The sequence below is a fragment of the Megalops cyprinoides genome, chromosome 10, assembly GCF_013368585.1.
Source record: "Megalops cyprinoides isolate fMegCyp1 chromosome 10, fMegCyp1.pri, whole genome shotgun sequence".
Lineage (NCBI taxonomy): Eukaryota > Metazoa > Chordata > Actinopteri > Elopiformes > Megalopidae > Megalops > Megalops cyprinoides.
In genome coordinates this window covers 25359629-25384220 of record NC_050592.1, presented here as the reverse complement: position 1 = coordinate 25384220, position 24592 = coordinate 25359629, and the positions used below count along the sequence as shown (strand labels likewise).

Here is a 24592-nt window from a genome sequence, read left to right as displayed (position 1 = left end):
ACATAAGGAGGAAATAAGACATGAGAAAGAACACTCATTATTCATTTTTCAAATTTTACAGACTGCCACACTGTACATGGTATACCTCGAAACATCCGTGGAAAATCATCCTTATTATGCAACAGATTTTAGTGGCTTTATGTAGCAATACATAAAGCCACTATCAAAATCTTCACAAATAGTGTCCCTAATTGCATTGAGCCACTGACTTAATTTAGTGATAAAAATGTTTTCAGTAATTAATGTTGGCTGTGGTTACAGTAATCACCTGCTTACCCTGTAGAGTGATGAGTGACATTCAATGTACCTCAAAAATATACCTGCCTCTTCCCGTCAGGAAATCTCATAAAGGGGAGTTTTAAAATAAATGGAAAAGCATCTCTAGAACAGCTGGTGAAAACTCCTACGACTGTGCTAAGAGGGGGCTAAACCTATCTGCTAAACTAGTACCAAGGATCTCTTATCATGGTAAACTTCATTTCAAATTTAGGTGGGCGAATAAACATCTGCCTACACAGACATAAATGCATAAATACACACACACACACACACACACACACACACACACACAAATACAAACAAACATGTAAATAATCAACTATTCTCATTAGCAAAAACTATTTTTTGTCCCATATTCTCTGTCTTCTTTTTTCCCGCTCTCTCATATTCAGATTTACATTTTTTGGCATGGCCATAAGGAAAGCAGCATCCCCAGAGCAAGCTGATAATTCATTTAGTATCGGCGCAAAGAACAACACTTCTGTACTTTATAGCTAAAGGATCATGTGATTTAAAAATATAGTGTCAGCAGAAAGACGAACAAGGAATCCCTATAGAATCTGACTCTCTATACACAGTAGAACAGTTGTGTCATAGTGTCTACCTGCACCGCTCTCAGTCTCTTTCTTTCTCATTCTGCGGTTCGTGAACTTCAGGGACGTGCGGTCGCCGCCTCTCTCTGACCCAGTTTGGGGAAGCCTGCAGAGAGTGTGTGCGCATGTGTGTGTGTGTGTGTGTGTTTGGTTGGGGGGGGGGGTGCAGAGAGGCATCCAAGGGCACCACCTCAGTGCTGACTAATGGGAAGGACACACCACGGGACATTTAACATTGAAATGGATCGTCTCTGCGCTCCCCGCTAGATGCACTCACCTTTGATGAGTTTGAGGAACGGCAGAGACATTCAACTAACGGGCAATCTCTCGCCAAGAAAACAAACAGCGAATATTGGTGCAATTCATATGCCTCTCAAAGCTCACAGATCAATCTGGACACAGGTCTGGAAACAAGCTCCTTCGCAGAGCCCGACAACCATGACAAAAATGGTCTATAATTGGTTGTGTCGCTAGGTAATTATTGTAGCCACTTGGTTTTATGTCTAATGCAATCTGCATCCCAGTAAAGCTTACATACCTGAATGAGAACAATGTATCCTTCGTTAATCCATCACCATCCAATAAACTACAACCCACTTATGAGTGGGAAACAGGATAAGTACTATTACCAGTTAATACATAAAATTTTTATTATCACAGGAGAGCAATACCTGTTGCTAACAGATATTTTCTGAGTTGAAGGTGCTTTTTGCTTTTCTGTTTCATGTACCTTTTCTTAATTCCTCTCTTCAGAATTTTGTTCTATCCTGTATTCTGTATTTTTCTTTGTTTCCACTTCAAAACAACATGTTGCATTTGCTTACTAGAGATACCTGGTAAAATGTTAAGGACATCATAAAACAGGGATTTCCTGGTGAGTTGTTACCTTGCACTGACTACATTTTTTCTGAAAAGATTTTACCCAGATAAGCAATAACTACACAGGCTGTTGTATGTCTGATCCGCTTTCATCTCACCTAACCCTGAATGGCCACACAGATAAAGTAAGCAGCTAGAAGACAGACAGCTTATGGCAGCTCTGCTTGTAGGTGGACACAGAAATCAGCTTGACTGAATGTCAACAAAGATTTTGTATTGAAACCACTGTCGTCACCCTTCTGAAGTCCACATAATCAGTGTTCTCATTTTGTGTAACTAATGCTGTACAGCCACATCTCCCAGCTGCACTCTCACTGCACTTAGCTCGTTGCACTAATTTTCAGCAAAGACTGTGGGTCTAATTTTGATGCCATAGAAACCTCGCTTTCCTCTTGTTTTCAAAGGAGTGACATCTGAAGCAGCTTGCCTATGTGGAAATGCCATTCCCAAGATATCTGTATGCACGAGGCCAATATTTGAACACTTTGCCATTGTCTCCCTACCTGTGGCTGTGAAGGTGACATCTGCTTTGGACTTACACAGAATGCCACAAGGTTATTGCGGCACACCATGTGGTTGATTGCTGGTATTTCCAAATCAGCTGTGAGTTCTGCTCTACGTGAGGTCATACTGACTGCATCTAATTTCAGATGAACTTACTGTCGATCAACAGATTCATTTATGTCAAACCGTCAGAGGTCTACTCAATCATGGTTGATGTAGATTGCAATGCCATCACATATGTGCAGGCTAACTAAATTGGATCAGCGTATGACGCCTTCATCCTGAATACGGTGGCAGTGGTCTTCCAATAATAAGAACGGTAGCTGAGAGAATGTTACACATGACAAAAAATGCATCAAAATCTCTGCCTTTTCTGGCAGAGAAAATGGCTCCTATGCTTGAATTGCTGTCATTGTTCTTGTAATATAAATTAAAGTACAAAATAAGCAAATTACTAACTAAAATACCAAAACCTTAATCAGTATAAATGCAGTTTTTCAGTTAAGAATGGTTTCATTTTCATTATCATTCTCATTAATGAAATTAATGGGAGAACATTCCTGTAAAAAAACAAGCAATTCAGCAGTAGCCTATCATTTAATTAGGTCTTGTCCCTGTGAGGCTGTCATTATTTCAAAAATACACATGCTACAGCTGGGTGCACCAATGATGCCACAAAGTATACATATACCCATGTTTGCATGCATCCAAGTGAGGTAATGTCACAGTTGTAGCAAAATAACCCAATAATGCAGCCCACTGGCTCATTGGGATGCTGTCTGTGCCATATTTACTGTATTGTTAAAATACCACAGCCACACTGGTCTCGCCTCTTGACTTGGGCTTAACTAATGCAGTTGGGTCAGGGAACTAGCTGACACTACCACAATCAAACCATCTGCGTTAGCACATAATTTTATGCTTTTAAAGCTTTTTTATTAGAAAATTATATCCATATACATGCATAATATGTAGTGCAAGTGTGATGGCGAGTGGATATATTGCTTAAAAGTAAGACAGAAAGGTTTTTAAAAAATCTTACATGGACATGTAATCTTCAATTACTGAATTAAGACTGACAATGCCTTCTGTACTGTGTTCACATTATATCATGAACTGCAAATAAAGGACAGCAGCACAGGCTTTGATTAAAAACACAAAAAAGAGGCAACACAACTGGAATAAACAAATCTAATTAAACCAATACAGCATTTATTTTACTCAAGGGATACAATCACTAAATGCAAAATCATCCTTGTTCTCCTCTAATGACTTAAAGAATGGATTTTTTGCCTCCTCTGGGATAAATGATACTCATTCATTTGCAGACGTTTTAAAACATTTGTTTTAAGGCACATTGATTTCCACCCAAGAGGTGTTATCAGATATAAAACTCTGTCTCTGCTATTTTTGCAGTTCACAGTCAGGAAACCTGTGTATGTAGTGCTGACTGTTCTCACCACCGTATTCTTAATGAAATCGTGCTATTCATTCAGACTCCTGCACTGAACAGTACAGAATTAAACAATAAAATGAGTACTTTATTAGTTATTGTTTGTGGAGTTTTTTTTTTTCCTCATTGCACTCAGACTTGGTTAAAGACATATGATTACTTTGGCAAAGATGGCCACTGGTTAAATCAAGTTATGAGGAGCTGGTGGAAATGAAAACTTTCAGAATCATGGCTGAGCCACATGACTCAAAAGACTAAGGAACTTTGACAAGACTTTTACTCTGACATGGAGGTTTCTCATCATCATTTACGGCATCTCTTTTCCTTGAGTTTTCCTTGAGAGTGAGGCAGTGTCCTCAGCTCAGAGTCAAGTGGGATGCCGATTGGCTGTTTTAACAACCTTGTCCCGACACAGAGGGCATTTATTGGATGGGTTATAATGGCTTTAATCTCAAGATGCCAGCCTTCTATGTGTGAAACCCCCTCACTCACCTGGGCACTCCCCAGAGCTGCACCTGCAAGGCAGACTGAACATTCCTGATTGTGTATTTAAGAGCAATTATTTAAAGCACAGTTCTCACACTGCATGGTTCTCTCCGTGGTCTCCACACAATCCTTTAGATTCTTTTCCCATGATCTGATAAGTTTCTTATTTTTGTAGCTATTGTTTTTTTTTTCCAGCTCATTTCTAATCATGACGCGCTCAGAATCCGTGAATACAATCAAAGCTTTCTTCTCACAGACCATCAAAACATATTTTACACAGAATACCGGCATGATGAAAAATTTATAACAAACCTGAATGCATTATTTATTCATTTTAAGTCTTTCTTGCTTTCATCGTTTTTGTTCTCCCTTTCTCTGTTTCTGTCTCCCTCTCTCTCGCTCACTTTCTTCCTTGTCCTTACTCTTACTCTCTGTCTGTCTCGCTCCTCTCATTCTCCCTCTGTCTCCCCTCTTGTTACTTTGATCCTCGGCGGACCTGCTGAGAGGGTACGGATTTGTACTGCTTAATTTGTGCCAATCGGCACCTGATAGATCTCACAATAGCAGTAAGTAAAAGTCATGAATTGAATGCCATTAAAATTAATTGTTCCTCATGTCTGGCATGCAAACTACTTGCGCGCGGTGATAAGCACCTCCCACAAGGGCCTGAGCGCGTGTGGGATGCCGGGGTGCCTCACGCCCCCTTCCAGCAACACTGCCACAGCCGCATATCGAGGCCGCGTTCATTTTCAGAATTGTTAGCAAATGCAAATAGGCAGACTGTGAAGATGCTGTGATCATCACAAACATGGACCCACCTTTGTTTGTTTTATTTGGTCTATCAATGTATGCAATGTGTTCAGAGCCCTGGGGTTACAATTGGATACAAAACGTGCAATGACCAAGCTGTTCCACATCAGTGTCTCCTCCGGCAGTTTGTGTGCATGAGAATGTCACTGTGCACTGATCAGGCATTGGATAATTAGTTAATTGCTTAGTTGACTGGCCGCACCGACCAGGTGATATAAAAGACCATTTTCAAGAAACATCTGAAGGCATAGCTCCTCTGATCACCTGGAACGCTATATCCTAATGCAATCGCTTATGTCTTAAACATTGTTTTTCCTTTTAAAAAAATTCAAATTCAATGGTCTAATGCACTCATATCTTTACCAGCTAGCTTGTACCTTGTCTGGCCAACTATTGAAACCTGGTCATGCAGTGCTTCTAATGTTGTTGTCTCCTTATATGGCTTTTTGCTTGTGTTGACCGTGTGTGTGTGTGTTGCTTTGGATACAAGTACCTTCCAAATGAATAAATGTAAATGAGAGGAAGCTTAGGCAAGGACAGATAAAACAGAGGCTACGACACAAAGCAGATAAGGTCTTGAGCTCACAGAACTTGAGTCTCTTTGCTGAGTGGATGTGTTTGGAGGGGGTAGTGTACATTGATTAACTTTAAGCCTCGTATGACCCGTTGCTGAATGTGGCCCGCCTTCCCAGACCAGTCCACTCTCACAACTTAAAATGGCGCTGCGTCACCACGCGGCAGCGCGGTACACAGCGCCCCCCCCCCCCCCCCTGCAAACGGTTACAAATGGCTCCGTGAAAACAGAGAGCCGCGAATGTTTCTCCAACAACTCTATCACGTTGTTAAACGTGCGCATCATTCACACCCTAATTCTCCATTCAAACGCAATTATCAACACTCTTCTTTTTTTTTTCTATCGCCGAAGCAGTCTGGTGTGTCTGCGCCATGAGTCACTTTCGATACAGCAATTATGTGCATGTACGATCTTAAGTAATAACGGCAATTCTATCTGTGTGCGATGTGCATTCGTGTTGGGAGGTTTGGGGGGGGGGGTAGCGGGACTTTCGGGTAAATAATGACAACCATCAATTATTTAATATCATTATTTTTCCACTTTGCAACGTAATAATAGGATTATAAATTGGTGTAATTCTTTGATTCTCGGAGCTACCCATTTTGTCATCATGACTCACACAGAGTCTTATTATTGCAGAGATGAAAGGAGAATGATTTTGTCTTTGTTTAAAAAAAGCACAACGTCTCCCTCGAAGTTACTTTTTTAAGGCACTCTCAAAGGAAGTGCACTGCCCAGTATGACATTTTGTAGTGCATCTTCCCTCTCCATGTCCCAGTCATAAATTTTAACTATTGGATGGAAAACACTTATGGAATACATTTCATGATACAAAAATATATAAGTGTGACTTTCAAACTGGCTGATATACTACATGCCTGAAATCATATAAGAAAATGGTGAGTAAATTATGTTTTGAATATATATTAATTAATTGAAGACTGTGTACGAATGCATGTGTATGAATATTTTATATAAAATAATATATATAAAACAATATATAAATCAGTTTATGGTTCCCGTGCCTAAGTGCTCCTCTGGGCAATGTGCAACATATAACAAAGTTATCCACAACTCCATAGTTAAGCTCTAGTAAACAGAGTAATGAATCTTTTGCAGGCGGTAATAGAGTGCGAGACAGAGCAGCAGAGTTTCAAACTGTGAAACCGTATTGGACGATCAATCAGTCAATTAGTCCGCACTGCAAGCCCTCTCAACCAATTTGAAAAGGGCTCTCCCACCCTTAAATTTGCATTTATTCATTTATTTATTTGTTTCTGACTTGCACTGAAAAAAAAAAAACACATTTGGCTTGTTTTGCCAGGGTAATGCTGTACAGAAACTATGCAGATTCACTTAACTTTAGGGTATATGGATTGACTCATCAACCATAGCTATCCCATCCGTACGATTTAAAGATCAGCACACCTGTGTGGAATCCGAGCTGCACAGAAACAAAACAAACCCATTTGTCTTTTGAGACTAGAGGTGTTTTTTCATAACCATGAAAAGATAGGAAGGAAATAGTCACTGGAAAGCTATCATGTTCATGTAGCCCTACCATTACAGGATGGAAAATAAAAACACTGTCATTGCAGAGATTTCTGGAGTGTGGTCCCCCGTGATATCGAACTCTGAGGATGATGACAACAAAGCACATTCAACCGGTATCAAGGGACGCATTTTTACATCAGTGTCGACAGAAATGAATAAATTCAACAAAACAGCTTACCAGAATGGTGGAGACGACCAGGGACCTGTTAGAGAGGGAGTCTGTGACGTTGGACGTCTTGCCCTTCTGGTTCTCGGTCATGTTCAGTCCGCTCGGCGGGTCCCACGTTCCTATCTGCGGTCAGAAAGACGCCCCCGATTAATTGCTGCGGCCGCGCAGCAATTAATCTCGCTCATGTTAAAGAGGGAGGAGAGGAGCAGTGCTGCCGTTAACTTAACGGAATAATTAATCGGGACATCCCGCAACAATGGCATTAGCACATGAATGTGGTCAGGTCTGATCCCGGCTGACAGTGACAATGACGGAGGCGTGGATGCGTTGTGTGTACAGTGGAAGCGAACACTAATTTGACTCTTGCCCACTGGGCGGAAACGGGGGAGGGGGGGGACACCGCCCTGTGTTGGCAGCGGCTTGTTCTCACAAGACTACGTTTACGGGCCTGACATGCTTGTGATTGTTATTGATGGTGCTCCGATGATCGACTCTGCTCAAAACTGAAGAGGTCTCTTGTTCCAGTTGCTTTTCATATATGAGCACGTGCACATGCACAGAACATGAACACACGCGTATGCGTGAACACACGCACGCGCGCACACACACACACACACACACACACACACACACACATTTTAATCTCTTCATTTACATCCACATTATACATGCAAATGGGCCCATTTTTTTTAGATTTTTGATTCCAGGACTTAGTATTTAGTATGAATAACTTTGTCAGACTATATCATAATAAGAAAAACTGTTAAGTTAATAAGTCCCCCATTCATCCGAAAACATCTAGTAAAGTTCCAACAGATGTGTGTTGGCTGTGAATGTATTAAAGCTTGCTGGAGTGCACAAATACATACACACGAGTGCCTCGTTGCCATGGTGCAGCCCTGGAGTCCTCTCGTTCACCCCTCTTCTTCCTCTTTGCTTTGCAATCCTCTAGGTAGCTTTCTGGCCACGGGGTAAAGCAGCTCGACCAAAGTTTGACCTCAGCGCTAGGGCAGGCTGGTGGCACCGTGGGGGTTTGTGATGGAGTATGCCTGCAGTGAAGGTTCTCAAGTGCTTTGTAAAGCGCTGTTGATACATGAACCCCGTCCCCTCTCGCCCCTTCACATCGAGAGGGTGCGTGCTGGAGTGTCCTGTTCCGCTGCCGGTCCAGCGCCGCTGTCTCCCCTCTCCCCCCACTCCCGGGAGGACCCTCCGCTCCGAGCCCCCTCTTCACTCCCATACAATTATTCCCGGGAATCTCATCAGACCAGATGCGGCCGCCGAGCTAATTTACCGGCAATAAACCCTCGCCGTGAAAACAAAGTGCTTCAGACGCCTTCAGAAATGTTTAAACTATAGTTTTGTAATTGCGAATCAGCTCTTTAATTTGGCCTCCGCCAACCTGGGGGGCTTCTGAGGGTTTCTTTATTAAAAGAGTGAGCTGTTCAAGGCGGTGCTGGCAATACACACGAGCCAGAAGGGGGGTCGTGCCAACTATCCACCGCGAGAGCCAGTTCTCCCCCGTCACACTGCGTGCACTGTACGCTTCTGTGTGCCTCTGCGCCCATCTCATACATGTATACATACACACACACACGTGCAAACACAGACAATGACACATGCACAGACACAAGCTGACACACGAACACACATAGTGGGCATGGGCATGCATATGCTCTTGGTACCTTCTCCAGTCCCTCCTCCTTCAGGCTGATCACGTCGAGATCGAAATCCGTCCGGAGGCCGTTGGTTTTGTTGAAAGTTATCCGTCCGGTCAGCCCATCCCAATGCGCCTGCGTGTGTGTGTGTGTGTGTGTGTGTGTGTGTGTTGGGGGGGGGGGGGGGTAAACAGAGGAGAGGAGAAGCAGAAAAGAGCGGAATAAACTACTTAATGGAAATTTTTATTATTTAGTAGCATGAAAAGATTTAGCTTTGAGCAACTGAAAAACACACACACCCACACACACTCACACACACAGTTTACACCTACATGGCTCTGATATAGGTTATATTTGTTATGTTCATTCGGTTTTTCAGAAGCCCGGGCATTACTGGCAGGGAAACTATGGTATCAGATCTTTAAAGATGGACACGGGAGAAATCAGGCATCAGCGACTTCTATACCTACAGAGCTTTTTATAAAGGAGGAGCAATCAGCAGATTATATACCCGGCCACAAACAGCTCCCACTGGTTATGTGCCACATCCTCAGTGAGTAAGAATCAGGGGTTAAGACAGTGCCAGACAGGACCTGTTACTCACTTACACTACTCTACTTGCAGCATGGCATGCTTACTCACTTACCTACAGTAAAACCTGCAAATGGGTAGCAAAGTGGTGGAGCACTTTGGGAAAAGAAACTGCATTAATAATTATCCAGCTGTTTAAAAAGGGGGGCTAATGTGTAATAATTATTTATTTAATACTTTTTCTGATGTGGTAATTGCTGCTAAAAGGATGAGAAGGAGAGGGAGAGATAAAGGGAAGAGGGAGGAGAGAGTTCACTGGTTTGAATATACCAGTATTATTGAAATACTGAATATATTGAATAGACCAATAGCAATCCGAGTGCTATTATAGAAAAATTGTTTCTATTGGATTTTTGTCATCTTAAAAAAGAATTCAAAATGTTACGCTTTGCACAGAGTTCAAATACAGCTTGTTTTAAAAACAAAAAAGAATTTTAATGCAGATATCGCCAGGTTGTTTCCAGTCAAACTGCAGCGCACGCCGGCCCACGTGTGGCTCCCCGTAACGGTCAGCACCACGCGGCGAACGGCTCTCCCTCGCCAAGCGGGGCCCGCTACCGTATCCTCCGCCCCACCGGCTGGGCTCAGATTTCAGCTGCACTCGAAGCAGCGGCACAAAGGAGTGAAGGCAAAGTCAACAGGGCTTTGAACAGGGGGCCTTGGAGAGAGAGAGAGAGAGAGAGAGAGAGAGAGAGAGAGAGAGAGAGCGGGGAGCGTGGAGATTGGAGATTATTTGTTCTGCGGCTCAACATGGAGGGCCGTCGCGCTTTAATGTGTCAGGATCCCTTCCCCTCCCCCGGCTCACCCCGCACTCCGGGTCTTAGCGGGGAGAACTGCTAATATCTGAGGGAGCAAACAGTAAGGGTTTATCACGCCTAAATATAGAGCCGCGCAGTCCGCCGCTGAAAAGTGACGGGGAGCTTCGGATTAGCTGTCCCAGATTCCCGAAACTAGCACAGCGAAGAATAATTATCAAAGATTAAGATAAGGTGGGAGCTGTCTGAGGGATGAATTTATTATAATGTGGCAACGCAGGTTAGTGAGAGATGTTCTTGAAGGAACCTCATAAAACACATATTCACGTGAATGCACTTAAGTGCACACACACACACACACACACACACACACACACACTCGTGCAGTTATGCGCACAAATTGGACGCAGCAAGAGCTTCTCTGTCTGTCTCTCTCTCCCTCTTTCCTTCTCTCCACTCTCATTCACTCACTCTCTCCCAATCTCCCTCCTCCTCCCCAGCTCTCTCAGCTGAATTCAATTCAATATGTTTTATTGGCATGAAATACATTCTGTAAATATTGCCAAAGCATTATATAATTGGTACAAGAACAAATATATACATCTAAACCAATGAATATCTATGCAGGGTAAACACAGTAATTATAATAATGACAAGTATAATTGTAAAGTAGCAAACAGAGATGTAAACATTTTTGTGTATTATATTTGCTTATTATATCTTTCTATCTTATCATCTATTTGTTTTAGTCAATGAAAGGTGGTGCTGACTATTTTCTAGGCTGTGACAGAGATGTATTATACTGTGAGTAGGGCTGTTGATCCTTTCCCTTCCATTACAAAACATGTAGTTACTTCCCTCTCCTCTCTCTCTTTCTGTCATTCTTTCTCCATTTCTCCTCCATCCTTCTCTTTTTCCCTCATTCTCATTCTCTCTCCACCCTCCCATATCTCCCCATTTCTGTCTCTTTTAAGATTATACTGACCCTCTTTATACTCTCTTTCAAGGGCAGCATAGTGGTAAGGAGCAGGACTCGTTGCTGGTTGCCAGTTTGATTCCCTGCTGGGGCACTGCTGCTGTACCCTTGGTCAAGGTACTTAACCCAGAATTGCCTCAGTAAATATCCAGGTGTATAAATGGATTAAAGTGGATAGAACTGTAACCTATGTATCTCGCTCTAGATAAGAGCATCTGCTAAATGGCAATAATAAAAACACTGTACCTCTTTGATGAGGGTCATGAAGCGGTTGCCAAAGCGCCAGGGCTTGTGCCGGTTGCACTGTAAGGAGCTGACCGTGATCTGTGGGGACTGCTGGACCGCGACAGCGACCACGTGCACCGCGTCGTACATCAGAGCAGCGTCCGTCTGAAACGGGGAAAAACAGACAGAAAGACACGTCTCGTTACTGCATCGCCAGAAACAGGACATCAGAGCGGCATCCATTTTGAATGGCGGAAAGACACCTGTGTGCGGTCGTCATCACCACCACACCCTTTTCCTGTGTTCTGTGGCAAAACGGCAACAGCACACGCGTCGTCGGTCTGTGAAGCATCTGCCTAAAGCGATATTTCTGACAACACCAGATTCTGAGCTCGGGCAACAGCAGCACGTCTGAAAGGGTTTAATCATTGTCATCACAACAGTATTTATACTTGCCAGCAACATCAAGTTATAAAGCGGTATTCTGTCAAAACAAAAGCAGCATACAGTTCTCTCTGCATATAGCTGTTTAGTCTCAAACAGGAAAGAGAACCATACAGTATCATGTTGACATGCACAGGCAGTGGCACATTCTCCCACCAATTACACGATCAGCATACGGCAGCCAACCAAATGTCCAGGGAGAGTCATTTCACCAGATTTTGGAAAGTAGTACAGAGAATGTCACAAATGCAACAGCTCACAGTCACACACAACTGGACTAGTCCATTGTTGAAAGTCTAAACTAATTCTGAATAATATGATTTGCACAGTGGCTGTTCCTGCTTGGTCCTATACCCATACCAATATCAACAACATGACCCCGAAGACTGGATATGAAATGGCGTCTTATCACTGAATCTAAGTAGCCAGGCCATCTTTGGTCACACATCTGTATAGTTCACCATCCACTTTCCTTAGCAGGAAAAGCTGTGACTAACATAACTGGAAGACAGTGGCAGGAAAGTGCCTAGTAACCAAGTTCTGTGAAGGAAACCCTTTTTTTCAACAGTCTAAAAAATCTAATTAGTGTTTGTCTCGGATGATTGCAAAGCAATCACAACACTGTTAGACATTTGTTGTATGGAAATCATGCCTGAGGGCGCTTTTGAAATTGCTGTCTAGCAGAATAAATCATTGTGAAACCTGTAGTTTTCCTTTTAATTGTATATTGAATGCATCCAGTGTTGCTGGTCGAGACTGTGTCTGTGTGATGATATCTTGTGTCTTTTTCCCCCCTCTGATCTGGCACGCATAGCCCATAGACACCAGTATTGCTCGTCAGGAAGCAAAACACAAGATTCCCAGTCTGCCTGGAAGAAGCTGGCACACATCCACCGATAGCTATGAGACAAAGGCCTTCATATTTTTATTTAGACTTCTTTCATTTTTTTCCCATTTTTAATTCATTCTATTTTCATAATACATCCAATATCAAGCAGAATAGACTATGATATATTTTTCAGCATTTTATTCATTTATTTATGCTTTTTAAAAAGGATCAAAGGTAGGCGCACTTTGTTGCGCTACTGAAGGAACATGGAACACACGAGATGCCAGCGTTCTTTTTTAATGAGCAGGGATTTGATGCTGCTGCCTCAGTTTTCTGACTTATATACAGCTGTGGATTGTAGGTTCACAGGGGGTGTGAGAGGGACTTGAAAACAATTATCAAGGAGGAATTAAATGGATAAAAGCCAGCACTCCATCTCACTGAACCATTGTACTGTGTATATATATATATCAGCATGTATTAGTGTATATATTAGTGCAGCAGTAAGGGTATTGGGTATTTGCTCTGACAGAGATAAAAGGATAAAGACTAAACATTGAGGAAGTCTTTGGAGTTCTACTGGCAAACGCAGCTGATGAGAGTTGTGGCTTGCAAAGGTAATGGAAGCAGAACGAGTAAAAACAGTGTAGAGGGAAGATGGCCTCCTCCAACAGAAAGACTCTGTCAGAGCTCAGTCTAAAGACCTCCTGTGCTGATCTCAGGGCAGACTGATTTCCTCACACACAGATAAGAGGCCAGTATCGGCAACACAGACCTGAACAGGCAACTCCTACAAGCCTAGAACAGCCTTAAAACAAGGAATCTGGCAAAGTGGCGTAGTGGTAAGGAGCAGGGCTAGTAACCCAAAGGTTGCCGGTTCAAATTCCCAACTAGGGCACTGCCGTTGTACCCTTGGGCAATGTATTTAATCCAAAATATCAGTAAATATCAAGCTGTATAAATGGATAACATGTAAAAATTATAACCTGTGTAAGCTACTGTGAATAAGAGCGTTTGCTAATAACTATAATGTACACTAAATGTAATGGAATGGAATCAGAGACAGGGATAGGAGACAACAGCAAACAGGAAGCATGAATCTAACTCCGACAGCGCCATCTTGAAGAGGGGTTCTGGGAATAATAATAATACTTGTAATGCTAATGAACCCTGTTAATAGAAAGCAGATGTGTGAAAGAACTACAGGGAAGGGAGGGGGTGCTGCTTGCCTAGGTGCGTTGGTGGGCCATATTGGGTCAGGGAGAGGGGGGCTGGTGTCATTCACATGGCAACACAGGGTTGTCAGTCACGCCACCCCCTCCCACATCGACACTGAGTGGCAGTTAATCCACACCTTGGTGAGACGCAACACCTGTCAGTCAATCGGAGAGGGCAGAAGAATGGAGAGTGGCAGCCAATGGCTTCGGGCGCATGGACGTGTGGGCAGCAGACAGGGAGCTAGAGTGCCCCTGACTAATTGCACCTTAAAGCAAAACTGCCACCATTGTAGCATGTGGTACTTTTTTAATCACCTGAGATGGAAGAAGTCACACGTTTATGTAATTACATGAGGATTTTTTTGCAGACCAGGTTAATTATTGTAGCTTTGCTGTCAATTATAATTCACGGATTTAGCATAGCACTTCCACTGCTTGCATTGATATGAATGTAAAGCTCAGTACAGAGCTGTACAATACATGAAGTCCATGCAGAGCATGTTTTTTTTTTCGATAAGACTGAAAGCAATAGGCCTCTATATATATTCTATGACAGGAATCACATTCAAAATCACAAAATGTTCCACACAAAATAGTTTAAAAACTGTGGCGACTTCAAAGAAAACAGTGCTGCAAATTGTTGCCGTAAAACAATAGAGAAGTGTAATGGCCTTTTTCCCCAGTGCAAGACAGAGAAGACCCCATCAGGCAGGCCAACAATGATTTAGCAATATGGCAATTTCACTCCATAAACATCTCATTAAAATCAATTATGTCAGAGCTGAATGAAATTAAAGCTAAATGCTTTAAAAGCAGCTTTTCCCTTGTGTCAGCCAGTATAAATATTACCCCTGATGTGCTTTCTTTTACGCCTCATTCACGCTTCTTCTCCCACTCCTATCCCATCACCAGCTTCTAGGGATGAGAGAGAGAGAGAGAGAGAGAGAGAAAGGGAGGGATACAGAGTGGGAAAGAAGAGAAAGAGACAGACAGGGAGAGAGTGAGACAGAGAAATAGAGAGAGAGAGAAGACGATAGCGATAGAGACATATTTAATAACTCTCCCGAGAAGAGACTGATCTCAACAGTTTTATGAAATGTTAAAATGCACCGAGCCCTGACGTGACTGGCTCTGCCATCGGCCCTGTGACAAATCAAAGACAAGGAGCGGTGTTGCCGACACCTTATTTTCCTCACAGACGCAGATGCATTGCCAGTTTATGGATTTACAGTTCCTTTCCCGTTTTCAATTTGGAAAGTGTATTTATTTTAAACACAACTGCGTTACTTAGAGTTCAACAAAAGAGGATGACAAAGATAAAATACCGACAAAGATAAAAAGTAAACGCAGAACGCTAAAGAGTCACATTGGCAGGTTTGCAGTTCCTTTCTTATTTTGAAAACAATTCTCTCAGAGAAAGCAGTAGCTGTGGGCCCACGAGTCGGTCACGCCGCTTTAAACCGTGTGATTGTAACAAACGCATTCGGCACGTTGGGTTTCCCTGCAGAGGCAAGGGGTGAGCACTCTTAAAAGTTGCGAATCTTTCCTCGCTCCTGTGCAAGTGGCATCACTCCCATCTGGCGTGGCGCAGCGGTGAAGTGAAGGAACTGGGCGTGTAACCAAAAAGACTGGAGCTTCAGCCCCCCCCCACCACACCCCACCCCACCCCCAACTGGGGCTCTGCTGATGTGCCCTCGAGCGAGGTATTTAACGTAACTTGCTTCAGTAAATATCCAGCAGTATAAAAGGGTAACATTTAAGATGTGAGCTACATAATTAATTCTGGCTAAGAAAATTTATACAGAACTGTTTTCTTCTTCTGTGTTTAAAACATTTTACTCTACCATTAATTTTGCCATTGAATTTTTCCAATTTCCACCTGTGTACAATCCAGACAATACAAAAAATATGGATAGTGATAGGATACATAGGATACATAGGTGATAGGAGAGACTGACTCCTCAACATGGCCAACACCAAGACCAACTAAAACAGCTAATTAGAATTCCCTATTCCTTATGACTTCATATTAATGCAATATTGTATCATTATGTAAGGAAGCAATTGCCTTGTACATACTAGTGGAAGCTGTAACTTGACGTCTGGTGTCTGACTCCTCAGAAGAGTCCCAGAGGCAGTAGGCCAGAGTTTCTGCTTCATCGCTCTGACTTTTCCCCTTCAAGGAATCGCAAACTCACACATTTCAGAGCCTGGGATAACAGCGTCGCTCTCCCGAGAGCAGCTAACACACACACACTCACCAGGCCTGGACGCGGGCCAAGTCCAAATTGTTTAACGTGGAAGTGAGAATTGACTGACATTCTGTAGCAGTATCAGCGACTTTCCCTTTTTTCAAACAGCACCGCAAATTTCATCTGGGAGAAAAGAACAGAGTGGGACAAGTATTCTTCCTTTGGCCCACCTCACTACTACCCAGTGGTCCTGGAAAAAGTAAAAAGTCTTGTAACGTGTTTGTAAAAATACATTTAGGATCCATCAATCCATCATATCCATATATGACAGCATCCAACATGTCATTAATCTAGCTAGAATACAGGGCTACTATGGCCTACAATGTCAAAGATGAGGTATTCATGATACAGCCTAGGGGTACTGCCAATCTATGATAGGATTAGCTCTCAAGGCCACGACCCAGTCACATAGGCCAAATGTCACCCTCTCCTGCCTTTCCTCACCACTGCCTAAAGGAATGTAGTGCGACTGTCAGGACAAAGACTAATGAGAAGCCTCACGTAAAATATAAACGCAGAGCACCTGACAAGTGACACGCGCCACTGCGAATGCTACATCTGCATGCGGAACGATTCCTGAGACAATATCCTCACCACCTCCAATCCCACCTGAAGCCTTCCCCCTCGCCCAATCTGTTCTTCCGCACCTGATGAATGACCAGATAATCGATAAGATCCAGTCCTGCACAAACAGATGCGGCACCTCTGGGAGCATCTGCTCCCCAGGCTTCACTCCTGCAGTTACAGGCAGGTCTGCACAGAGGCCGACTGCGCAGTCAGCTCCTGTTCTCACACGGCCTGACTGCACAGACACTTGTAGAATTATACAGCTGGACTGTACATATAACACTGCCAATAAATGAAGTCTGACTGCGCAAGCAACACTGAAATTGTATACTGTTAGCATGCAGACTCTATCAATATTCAGTCTGACTGAAGACAGCAAAACTAATATACGTTCCAACAACGCAGACAACAATGTAATTTTTGTGGTGTCCATCGGCATTACAAAGACGTTTACGCAGATCTTGCCCCCTCCCTTGAAATTATGCTACTGTTTATGTTTGATAAACAGGATCTGAGAACCTCAGGGCTGCAGTGTGACTGAAGAGAGAATGAGACTGCCCATCGCTGTCGTCTCTGAATCTCGCCAGAGTCGGTCTGCGCCGAATGCATTTCGTGGGGATGGGGGTGGGGGAGTCGACTCAGTGGAACCAAAACGTTCCCTGTCAACCACGCGAGAGGGAAAGATGGCAACAGCATATGGTTTGCAGATTTATAAAAGCAAGGGAAAATCGCCTGTCAGTGGAGCGGCTCGAGGCTGTTCCTTACCCCATTGTTTAATTAAACACACTGTCCTGAATGCAGATTATTACTTTAACGCTAAAGAGCGAGGATTTTGATTAACAATTTGCGGTAGGGAAGACCGCCAGTCAATCAGATAGCTTCTTTCCCAGAAAGAGAAGCTTGTGGTTAGTGAGGCAAAAGGATATTTTAGACGAACAGGGCACACCCCTTTTATAAAAAGAGCGATTGAGACACGTCTGGTTTTCCTTATCGCAGGGCAGCAGTTGTTAGTTCGCTCACCACGATGGTCACTCGTGTCACTTACAGTGGCCCTCCGGGCAGAAAACCAGCCGCCAAAGGAAAGCGTCAACCTCTGTGTCACTTTTCTCCTCCATTACATTCATTAGCGGGAGGGAGGGAAGAGTGGGGGAGGCTGTCGCTGAAGCAGAAGACTGATTCTGACAGTTATCTCTGGCTATTCATTTTTGGGCGGATTTCCCCTTTGCAGTTTGCTTCAGACAACTGCTGTGACCTTTGACCTCTCTGTTCCACGGGTCCTTGGACAGTCAAGCCTGCAGAGGGCGCCGTTACACCCGCTCTTGTAATGGATGAATTGCATAGGCACAGCTATTAAGGCTCTTCCTCTTCACAGTAAGCTTTGCTCCCTCACACCTCACACTCCCTCATCCAACTCTCAGAGGATGGAACGAGAGAATGGGGAGAGATATGGAGAGAATCCATAGCCCTGCATACAATCTGTGTGTTATTCCTTTATCCAAAAATCAATTCTGTAATCAAAAGAAGTTCTACACAAGCGATATTTTTTTAGTCGATTTAACACTCATCCACCCTGTAAGTATCCTGCGTTACAGCCTGTGTATGAACTACGACGACAGTCTGACCCCCACTCTTGCAGAATGTAATCTATGTCTTTATTCTGGTCAATCAGAATGCATTCTCCACAGCTCTACTTCAGACGGAGCTGAGGCACAATAACTGAAAGAAGCTATTATTGATAAATAAGTGAACTTTAATAAACGCTCTTTATTGGGCTAAATGAATCATAAAATTGCCCCGGCTGAGGGTGTTATTGCCAGTGCGTTTGGGAGTAACGAGTTTGTTACCGCGACGTGGCCGCCCCTGGGCGGATTGAAGGTGACAGGGGATGTGTTGCTCGGGGACCTCATTTGACAGTGCTGTGCTCATGTCAATCATTCTGAAGCCAGAGAGCATTGTGGGACAAACCCAGTGCCACCAAATGCTTCCTATCCACTCAATCGGTAAAACAGATAAACCCAGAAAGCCATAGCTTTTAAAGGAATATTGTTAAAAAAAGAAAAAGATGGAACTTTGAACACTTTGAACACTTGAGCATTTGATACATCCACAATAAAGCACACAGGAAGGAGGTTATACTCAAATCACAAAAATTTCACCTGGGAATACAATTCTGTATGTTCCACCAACCATGCAAACAGTCAATGCGTGTTGGCACAACCACTTCAGACCATTTCCCTCGACCATTAGCAAAATAAGAAAAACAACAATTCAGTGATAGTGCATGTGCAAATGAAAGATACATAAGTCATTTCAACATTAATATATATTATTACATTCTAATTAGCATAATTATAAAACGTGTATGTACATATAGTACATTAGAATGTATAATTCATACCGGTCTCTCACACAACCTGACAGTTTGGATTGGCAGAGGATATAATACATTATCATAAAACCATTATGAATATGAATATGAATATGAATACATGTACATAAATGTATGACAACCTCTATCCTTGCACAATAATATGACATCAAAGGTGATCGAGTCATCCCTTTTACAATTTCCTTCATGCTTCTTCATGCAAATGCATGCAAATTAAGAGCGAAAAGTGCCCCAGATAAGCCCCCCTGCTGCTCCACACCATGCGGTCCGCCCAGGCAGAGCCCTGACCTGCCGAGCCTTCTGGGTAATGGGAAACATGGCCGCGGCCCCACTTAAGCACGCCCGCGTCCGTCTCCCTTGATCCTCAGCGTTGGGTCGATTAACACGCGCTCTTAGCCCCTCTCGCTCCACCACATGTTCGCCGCCCACACCGCGACGGCAAAAGGTCACTCTCGCACCCCCAGCAGAATGTTAATCCTCCCCCAAATCAGCGCGTCCGTCGTCCATACCGATGTCTGGAAAACTCCTCGACGAAACTTTGTCCGCTTCTCTGTTCCTGTGAAGGAGGCGGAGCCTGGAGTCCTACCAGAGAGGCAGGCGGGGATCTCCAAACTGTGATATTATTTCAGCTCCATTATCTTCCGATATATCACATCTTTACCTTTGAGAGTTTAGCTGCGGACTAAATTAATTAGCAGCTGTTAATAGATTTTATATAATTATCCTATTCAGTGTGATTTTTTTTTGTCCTCTTCCACAAGATTACGTGCCTTTTCACACAGCCGGAGATGATATTATAACTAATCCGTTGGTATATTTTTTATCTGTATGTTTTGTTTTTTTTTCCCTTAGTTTGAAACAATGTATGGGATTAAATTAAAACAATGATGCAGTTTCAATTCACAAATTGAAAAAGCTAATCCTTCAGTGAAGATTTCCACAGGGTAGCAGAGCAAGGCCCCTGGTGAACAAGAATTCATCAAACGTTTTGCGCCTGTAATTTCAGCCCACCAGACAAAGCACAGATTGAGGTCTCTGAGTGATCTGGGCTAACTGAAAATAGGAGGCCATTTCTCTCAATGTATTTGCAGTTTCTGAGAATTGTAAATAATTCTAATAATGCATAACCGTACTAAAAAAACTAATATTTAACATGTAGTGAAACAACAAGACTTAAATAATATTGTTGTTCTATTTAAGTAACACACGTCAGACTGTAGCATGCAGGATTTTACGTTTGTCAAAACATACTTTTAGAAAATATATAAATCACTGTCACTATCATATATGCAATTATATTACCGCACAATATACTTGGCTATATAGGCTTTAAATATTTATACTTTTTAAAATGATTTCGACTTGACCACATATTGACACATATCTCTTATTCATAAGGACACAGAAAGTGTCGCTGCCGTTTCTCAGCCCTCCGACAGCGAGGATCCCGGCCTTTTGTTTGAGGTGCATTAGCTGGTGATTTATGGCACTCTGGCTCCTTCCTGTGACTTTCAAGGAAGCCTCTCTCTCAATGTCAGAACGGCGCTTCATCAATGTAACTGATCTCTTTCAGCTCTATATGTAATTACAGCCTCCTTTAATTAGCTAGGGGAATGGAGCATCGTTCAGTGTCAAAACTGAGTCTTAGTGTCAACCGTCTTAATTCATCCTGCCCACGGGACAGCATTTATGCTTACATATGGTCATGCGAATATCTTGCGTTGCGTTACGACAAAACCAGTGTGGCCAAATCTCAGCAAAGTGTGAAGTATTTTCAATGCTGAATGTATGTGCTTTTTCAGTTAAGGTTATATACATTTGTATATGGGGGCGGCGGTGTAGCATAGTGGTTAGGAGCAGGGCATGTAACCAAAAGGTTGCCAGTTCGATTCCCTGCTGAGGTGCTACTGCTGTACTCTTGGCAAGGTCACCTTAGTAAACATCCAGCTATATAAACTGGTAACATGTAAAACCTGTAACATGTGTGAGTTGCTCTGGATAAGACCATCTGCTTAACTATACATAACTATTAAGCTATATACATAACGAACATAACTATTTTTTGGACAGCAGTGTGGTGTAGTGGTAAGGAGCAGACCTCATAACCCAAAGGTTGTCATTTGTAATGTAATATAGTAGTGTAGCAATGTAATATATACATTTCTACTCATTTGCTAAACATCTAATGCCAATTAATCACTTTCAAACACATATACACTTCCTGTTCTCTGTGTCACTTCTCCTCCCCTGGTAACTCAGTGCTGGCAAGTAGGTAATTAGATCTTTACACTCACTTTACACTCAGGAAGGCTCTGATAGGCTCATTCATAGGGGCACCTCGATCTCTTAGCCAATCACAACTCAAATCCGTATTCCAGCCGCCTCATCACACTCACTGTTCCGCAGTTCTCAGGGGACGAGATACAGTTCCGTGAGCTGTGCTGTCTGCACAAAAGAATGATATGAAATAGCTTTGTTCGGAACATTACTGTGAGAAAAGCCAGCATGATATTGATCTGAAAGGAGCAGTGGCCCTCGATCAATGGCCCAGCGGGTGCTCGCATGCCCTGGACCAGCAGCGACGTATTGATGGCTCGTTGAGGACACATACAATACCTCTTTTTTGATGCTGCCACCTCCTCACGCTTTCTGTGGAAACCCTCGCTGTTGCTTCCCAATAAAATTGTTGTTCTTCTAGGGACTGCGGGAATTTCTGTAAATTACAGTGATATGACAGTCGCTTGTGTTGGAACTAGATTCTGTTCGAGGAATGTGGTGAAAGTGGTGCCTCTGCCGTGTGGAGCGTAAACATATTTTTACCTTCACTAGGTAGTCCCCTGCACTTGCTGACAAGCCTGATGTGGGAAAGCCTTATCTGTGAAATTATTAACAGGGCATGCCTGAGATCCAGCAGGGGGCAGCAGTGTGAGAGCCAGCTTTGGGGCAGCAGCGTGATGCAGCGGTAAGGAGCATGGCTTGTACTCCACAGGTGGCCGCTTCTATTGCCCGTTGGGCACTCTTAATGTACCGCTGAGCAAGGTGCTTAACCAGAATTGCCTCGGTAAATATCCAGCTATAAAAACAGATAACATATAAAAGAAAAAAAAGTAAGCTATATAAGTTGCAGATGTAATGAATGATTCAGCTGGGGAGGGGGGAGGGGGGGGCTGCTGCTAACGATTCCTTGGGTCCCCTTTGTCTCCATCTGAGGTCTAGTGCAAATCATGTTTCTGCCATTTCAGACTGTCAGCCCACATTCAAGGCAGTGAGTCCTGTGCCTTCTGTTTAGGCTCCAGTATCATTACGCTGAAATCCGGTCGGGTTTTAATTGAAAGGGAAATCGTGTCGCTCCTCTCGCAGCGTTTTTCTCCTTGGCCTCCTTTTCATCAGCGGGAGACGCAGGCATCAGCATCTGACCCCGACACGTCTCCCTCCCGCCGTCTGCATTCCTTGCCCTCCTCTGGCCGCCTCCGTCTCTCCCTGTCATCTTTCTCTCCTCCGCGCTCCACGCGTCACCCGTTTGGCCGGGCTTTATTCGGCACAGCTTCCTGCGATTTTCGCTCAGCTTTTTTTTGTGCTCGCCCAATAGAGCTCTCGCGTCACTCCGTGTGTATTGCCGCACCATTCCCACAATGTGTGTCCGAAGACTGATCTGCAGCTGAACATCTTTAAAACAGCACGGCATGCTTACGTACTCCCAATCAGGTTTTTCTTCGCATAAATGTGGAAAGTAATTCATGTCACATAAACATATCAAACCAGCATACTGCTAGTTTGTCTATTATTTGTATTCTTTAACACATATAATTGGCACATTACATTTCATTGACTGAATACAAAAGCCGTACATTCCGAATGTATATTCTTCCAGAACAAATTTAGCTGTCAAACCAAATCTACCTAAATGGTTTGAGGGCCTTGGCTCCAAGTAATCCTGTTAGCATGAGCCAGAGATATATCAATAAATGTCACATAGATCCTGTGATATTGTGACATAGTCATAGGAAACCTTCTCACTGTCACAGAAAATGGAACGAAGGAAAAAAAAAACAATTAGCCTTGGGGTCTCTGGGATCATAACTAATAATTAGAATGAAATTAAGTGACAGGTTTAACAAGCAGGGATAATTTCACATTTCCTCTCTTCCTGGGGGAAATCTGGGCTTTAATTGAGTTTGCAGGGCTCTTTGTTTGGCAAACACTCCCAATCTGGGACACACTTCCACTGCGACTCGTTATCCCGACATCGCTTGCCTGTTCCCGCCTTCTCTCTCTCTCTGTTCTCTCATTCACCATCTCTTTCCTTCTCTTTTAGTCCCTTTGTTTTCACACTTTTTCCCCCTCTCCCCTCCTTCCCTCTCATTTGCTCTTCTCTGTTACACTTTTGTCTTTTTTTTCTCACTTGTCTGCCTTTGTCTCTGTCCTTCGCTCCTTATTGTCATCAGGATCATCTCAAAATGCTGGATTGAACATGGGTTGTGTGTGTGTGTGTGTGTGTGTGTGTGTGTGTGTGTGTGTGTGTGTGAAGGGTAAGGTTGTTACACTGCCTTTGATGGGTTCTGTAAAAACTGACCCAGAATCTAACCCATAAAAGTACATCCAGGAAAAAACAGAACACAATAAGGGATACTGCCTTCTCACGGTTCATGATCAGATCTCTTTTACAGATTTGTAATAACGTTAATACAGCACAAAGAACCATCACTTTCCATCTAAATGTAAGCACTCTGGTGCCTTCCTATCAGGCAAGTCCCAATGAACTCATTTTTATGTACTCCAGCGCTTTCATTTGTCAGAAAAATCTCTGTTTACACAATTTTCACTATCCCCAACACATCACCTGTATTACCGAAATTACGCCCTGCTGTCTGCAATAAATTGCGGTCTGTTTCTGAGCCAGAATGGCCTCAGACATTATGGTGGCATTTTTTCCGTTCCCCGGCTCCGCTGCGACCCCATTGTGGGGAAATGAAAGTGGCGAGGTGGGGCCCTCGTCGTGTGCCGCGGAACAGCTCATGCGCCAGCCAGGACGGGGACCCAGAATAAAGGAGAAGTCAATGAACTATCAAATAGGAACTCATCTGTTTTCTGCCGCCTCACTTTACTCTTTAATGTCATTGCCTTTCCATCCATTTCTCTGCCGGGCTGTTATGTGGCCCCAGGATTCTAATCTCCAGTGAGCGTTTTCTCACTGTGTGTTTACAAGGGACCATTCGCCGCTGTAATGTGCGTTCATTCCCCGCACATTAAGGACTTTTTTTTTTTACGAGAACTTTCTCCCAGCATGACGCTTCCATTAGAGACCTCATGCACCCCCCACTGCCTCACGTCCCCCCTCTCCCCCCCCCCCCCCCCCACCACCCCCCCACCACCCCCCCACCTACCCACGAC

At 43.5% G+C, this 24592-nt stretch overlaps 1 protein-coding gene across 1 annotated transcript in view; it reads right to left on the bottom strand.

Annotated features, from left to right (window-relative positions):
* grik2 (glutamate receptor, ionotropic, kainate 2) overlaps positions 1–24592 on the bottom strand; it is a 156887-nt gene that overhangs the window by 49564 nt on the left and 82731 nt on the right. Inside the window, exons 8-10 of the mRNA XM_036539268.1 lie at positions 11525–11668; positions 8984–9091; positions 7311–7424 (exon numbers count right to left, since the gene is read on the bottom strand). Of these exons, the coding sequence (XP_036395161.1) occupies positions 7311–7424; positions 8984–9091; positions 11525–11668 (366 nt within the window). The remainder of the gene's footprint in view (positions 1–7310; positions 7425–8983; positions 9092–11524; positions 11669–24592) is intronic.